Source organism: Brachionichthys hirsutus, unplaced genomic scaffold, assembly GCF_040956055.1.
Source record: "Brachionichthys hirsutus isolate HB-005 unplaced genomic scaffold, CSIRO-AGI_Bhir_v1 contig_897, whole genome shotgun sequence".
Taxonomy (NCBI): Eukaryota; Metazoa; Chordata; class Actinopteri; order Lophiiformes; family Brachionichthyidae; genus Brachionichthys; species Brachionichthys hirsutus.
This window is the reverse complement of record NW_027181508.1, coordinates 1-5000: the sequence shown is the minus strand read 5'-3', so window position 1 is coordinate 5000 and position 5000 is coordinate 1. Positions and strand designations below refer to the sequence as shown.

The window sequence follows — 5000 nt, the reverse complement described above, 5'->3', positions numbered from 1 at the left end:
CACGCTGAAGTCAATGTGAGTATACTCCTGTTTGTCTGCAGAATGGGTTGCATATTGATATATTACGACCCGCTAAGCGGGATATTGTTTGTGTTTACGCCTGGAATGTGTGCTGGTCATTCTGTCACAGTTGATGCTGTGGCACTGATTGGGTGTGGAAGTGTCAAATGGCTGAAGATAGGTGAGGGGAACGCTGATGTCGAGCCGTTCAGGATTTAAACATGGAGAAAAGGAAAGTTTGAAAGATAACTGTTGGATATTGATTGCATTTCTGAGCATCAAATAATTATTGTTTTGATCTATTTATGTACGGACGAGCAGGGATACAGGGATTTTAAACATAGCAAACATTGGCCATGATCAATTTAAGAGTGAGCATGGCACACAAATGCTGACACACTTGCATCCTTCCCTACCCCGAACGCAGGCCTCTCCTGCTCATGATCCTCTTTTAAAACAGCGGGTCGCTCCAAAGGGCACGTGTATTTTTGGGGTTGGTAATTTGGGACAGAGTGCTTCGGAGCCTCTCTGTGCCATGATGCCTTAAACTCACCCCAGTCGTAGGCAATGGGACGGGTACAGACGGGTTGCGTGCAGGGATTGCAAGTCTAAATGATCAATTCCTAATCTATAATATATCTACTGGGTTACCTAGTACACTTTGTAGAGTGCATTCCACCATGTCTGAATAATCATCCACACGTTGGTTTATTTTTCCTGGCCCATGCCTCAACACGACAAAAAGTCGTGTGGAAAATCATTACATGTTGAAAAATGTGCAACTTGTAGCGTTAACGTAAACGTTCTAATAAATGTTCCACAAAGTTTCATGGAAATCCATCATTTATATATTGTGTAATCTTAATATAAATCCAACCACGCAACCAACAAACAAACAAACAAACAGGCACGAGTGAAAACATAACCTCCTCGGTGGAGGCAGTGAAGTCCGACCGTGCCGACAGTGCACATATTGTGTTGCATTTTTATGACGCAACTCACACCCATGCTCTTAAGATAGCTATAGATAAATCTCCATGCCTTGATCCCTTGGGAATGTTGTTCAACAGCCAATCCAGGCCTCATATCTTCCAATGGAGAGTAAAATAGCATCTCATGTCTCTGTCAATAATACCCCCTGAGAGGGACCGCCAGCTGTCCTGTCGAAACTACCCCGCCAACATTCCTCTCTGTGAAATCACCTGGTCTTTTCCCACCCAACAGATCCCCCCACCCCATTCTGACGTGCCTCAATTCAATCTCCAACGGCTAAAATAGCCCTTTGGTTTTGGTTTACTTAGCACCTTGACATCCTCGTCCCTAGATTTAGATCCTTTTTCCTTGATGGCAGCCGGCGATGGTATCGACCTGAGTTTTGGGGAAGTGTTATAACTTTTCTAAAATGAAAAAAGATGATGATTGTGTCTTTTGTCAGTTTTGCTACCGCAGCCCAATTCAAACCCAGCGAGGCGTAGCCTCGCTAGCTTACGCTAGCTCCTGGATGTCCTGCTCAAAGTTGTTATGGAGAAACTATGAACCTGTTTACACATCCAGCAAACACAAAGTAATGTTCACATTTATTAGGGGTTAAGTCTTTACATCTATCCAAACTGCCAAAATTAGATATTTCTTCTTTAAGTTCTATTTTAGTCTCCACCAAATCTTGGTAGCTTAGCTGCTAAATGCTACACCATGTCCACTTGATTCTGCTCACATTTTGGTCACAGATCCAGACAGATCTATTCTTGCTTTTAAGCATTAACTCTTTTTTTGGGGGGGGGGGTGGTCACACACAACCCTGTAAATGTCACTATTGGAGTTTTATTTCTGTCTGTTTGTTGTTTGCGTGTTTCTAAGACAGAGTCAAAGTGATGTGAAATTAAACCCACCCAGAGGGTGAAGGGATTAACCGGGTCAGACAGTCGGACCGTCACGTCCCACAGGAGCAACCGTGGACTCGCTAATCTCCCTCCTGACAAGAGTTGATGGACTGGCAGTAATGGCTCCATCGCATCTCTGTGTCTCTGAAAAGCAAAGCGTAGGAGGGTGGGAGAGGGGGGGTGAAGCTTTAGGCAGATATACTTAGGCTCTCTTTGAACTGCTCAGTCTAACGCCGTCATTTCCAAAGCATCCATTCGGGGCTATATTGGGATGTAAGAAGACGAGAGGAACGGCCACTCTTGCAAGTGGCTGATTGCAGAATTTAAAATAGCCTTTCATTGGGAGCATGGGTTTGTTGGTCGCAGGCAGCTGTCACTGGAGGAGATGTTAACAGCTGAAAATCTTGCATTTAGAGCGTACAAACAGTTCAGTAGGCACCGCTAGTGGACGCCTAAAGTTAATTTTAGCTCCACAGAAAGCAGCAGCCGAAAGCTGGCAGACTGAGGGGCCATCTTTGCTTGTCGGGAGCAAATAAATGTTGACTGATGTTGCTAAGGCAGATGTACAAATAGACATCAACACAAAAACATGGCGACCCCCTTTGGTCATCACTAATCAGCACGAGAATACTATAAGGAACACCAAAGTATGGTCAGGTATCCTTAAGAAACAGCCCAAGGAAGCACTATATAATGAATTCCTTTGGGATGGTGTAACAGCACCCCCCCAGCCAGGGAGGGAAAACAACACACAAGACATACAGCTCTTAAAATAAATATTGTATCAACAAACACAGTGTAGAAATACCCTATGAAAAGTCTTTAACATTTTTCTAGCACCAGCCTTTCAGTCACTTTTGATTGAGGAGCTTCTAACGATGTTCGGATGTCATAGTCATATTTAATGAAAGGCATTAAATGATAGCATTCTTCTTATTGTTCCTCCACAGGGCACTGATGTAAAAGGAGAGAAAAGTGTTCCCCATGTTGCCGCAACTGCACAAGAAAAAGGGAATCAAGGTAGGAAGCTCTATTCAGGCCATCTCATTGGAATCGGGCGGTGTTTGAACACATTTCCAAAGTGATGGCTAAAAACAAATGGCTCTCTTCCTTTTTAATCTTCTTCTTAAAAATATGAATTTGTAAGAAATGTGCTGGACTTCGTTCTTTATTCCAATTCTCTCTTTTCCAGTTGCCAGCGAGGCGCTACCCCATCTTCCTGTCGTGTCCATGACAACCAAACCCGGTCCAGAGGGTCTTCTTTCTGCCGTACCCGCCCCACCATCAGCCTCGGTGCCTAACGCAGAGGCGCCAACAGAGGGAGCAGGGGAACATTCTGGACGAGGTCAGAGAGTGGGTCTTCACCGCCACTGGGGAGGTCATGCTTTCACCTGTGTCCGTTCATTGGTTGTTGTTTTTCTGGATTATAAAGCAACAGAAGAGACTTCTATCAAAGTTTCATGTTTTTGTTAGGGGGGGGGGGGGGGGGGGGTTGGCCTTGGGCCAGAGAAGGGTGCATTGAGTTTTTGGAATGGATCCAAGACATTTTTAGACATTTTCTTTCATTTCTCAGGGAATCATGTTAATATTCGATTCCCTCTATTAATGATTGATTTTTCCAGGTTTTCTTTTACTTTCCGTCTTTGCTCGTGCAGTTGCCCCTGAAGCCAAGGAACCGAGACCCCAGGTACCCCAGGAGCCGCCGGGCTCCATGCCTCAGGCTTTAGCCTACCTCCCTTGCACAGCTGTGTCCAAAAACATCTCTGAGACCACCGATCAAAGCCCTGCTCCTGCACCGCCTCCGTCCATACCGGAATCTCCAACAGTAAAAAGAGGCGAATATCCCTTCAGATGCGGTGAGTGCAGTTCTGCTGTACTGGTATGTATGGGATAGTGTCGAGGAACCAGTTTAATTTTTTTTACAATGCTTTAATTCTATCTGAAGGCGACGCTGCTCAAGCCAAGCCACAGCTGCCTCTCTCTGCCGCGACGGCATCTCACGCAGAGTCGTCATCATCTGCTGTGACGTCTACAAGCCTGTCAGCCTCACAAGAATCTACAGTCAAACCCGGGGAATATCCTTTTAAGCGAGGTGAGGTCATGGGGGGGGGGGGTGTCTGTTTCCCTTTTCTCCATTGCTTTTCACATGATGAATAATATATAATGAATAAATCGTCCACTTCACCTCACCAGCACCGGTTCTAAAGTCCCCGAGTCCCAGCTTGAAGAGAAGCGTGAGCTTTCCTCAACCAGCTGGTAAAATATCATAAACCCTTTTTAACCTGGACTGTTTGTCTCTTTTTAATCTTTTTTTTTTTTGTTGCCCTTGTTTTTGTTGTCTCCGCAGAAAAGTTGCTTCCCTCAAAATCAATCATAAAATCCGGATTCTCACCGAATTTGGAAAAGTGAGCCAATATTCGATCTTAGTTAAATATCTCTGATCATTTGATCTCCTTTCATCGGATCGCCAGAATTCCTCCACAACGATCGGGAATAGGTTTCGATGTTGTGTTTCAGCCATTTGTCCGCTGCTCGCTTTTCTCTCCGCAGGAAGGCAAACAAGACTGAGTTAAAGCAGGATGTGATGAAATCCGGGGCGCAGGCTAAACGGGCCCTCTTTCAGAGGATGAACACAGAGCCTGGAAAGTAAGCATCATCCCAATCGGTATCTGCAGCCCAAGGTGGGAATGCTATTGTCTCACCCAGTGAACTGCGTTTCTCTTGACTAGACCAAAGGATTCGAAGCCGAAGCTGAAGCGCTCTCAGAGCTTTGGAGTGTCGAGTGCCAGCGGTATAAAACAGATCCTACTGGAGTGGTGCCGGTCCAAAACCATCGGCTATCAGGTAGGTTTTAAAAGACGGTATATATAAATGTACTGACCGAAGCTGAGGAAGAATTTTTATTTTTATCATTTGATAATGTCAAATGACGTTCATCCGCTAACACTGCGCGGTTCCACCGGGGATTTAAAGCGGATGGTTTAAAATTAGATGCTTTTTCTGATCCCACCAAATCATCTTCATCAGCACCTGGAAACATAGAAATATGCCTTTGGAGTCAAGTAGACCTCATGACTGGAAAACGACAGAAGGAAAAAGCAGATTAGTATCGAGTAGTTA

At 44.9% G+C, this 5000-nt stretch overlaps 1 protein-coding gene across 1 annotated transcript; it reads left to right on the top strand.

Moving 5' to 3' along the window:
• Nucleotides 1–6: 6 nt before the first annotated feature.
• LOC137917499 (smoothelin-like protein 2) lies at nucleotides 7–4724 on the top strand (the record flags this gene model as incomplete). The annotated part of the gene is made up of 9 exons (XM_068760237.1): nucleotides 7–15; nucleotides 2831–2900; nucleotides 3073–3225; nucleotides 3536–3736; nucleotides 3826–3972; nucleotides 4074–4136; nucleotides 4228–4285; nucleotides 4431–4526; nucleotides 4610–4724. Coding segments are annotated over 9 exons (912 nt in total), but the record flags the coding sequence as incomplete, so codon positions are not given.
• Between the last annotated feature and the right edge of the window lie 276 nt (nucleotides 4725–5000).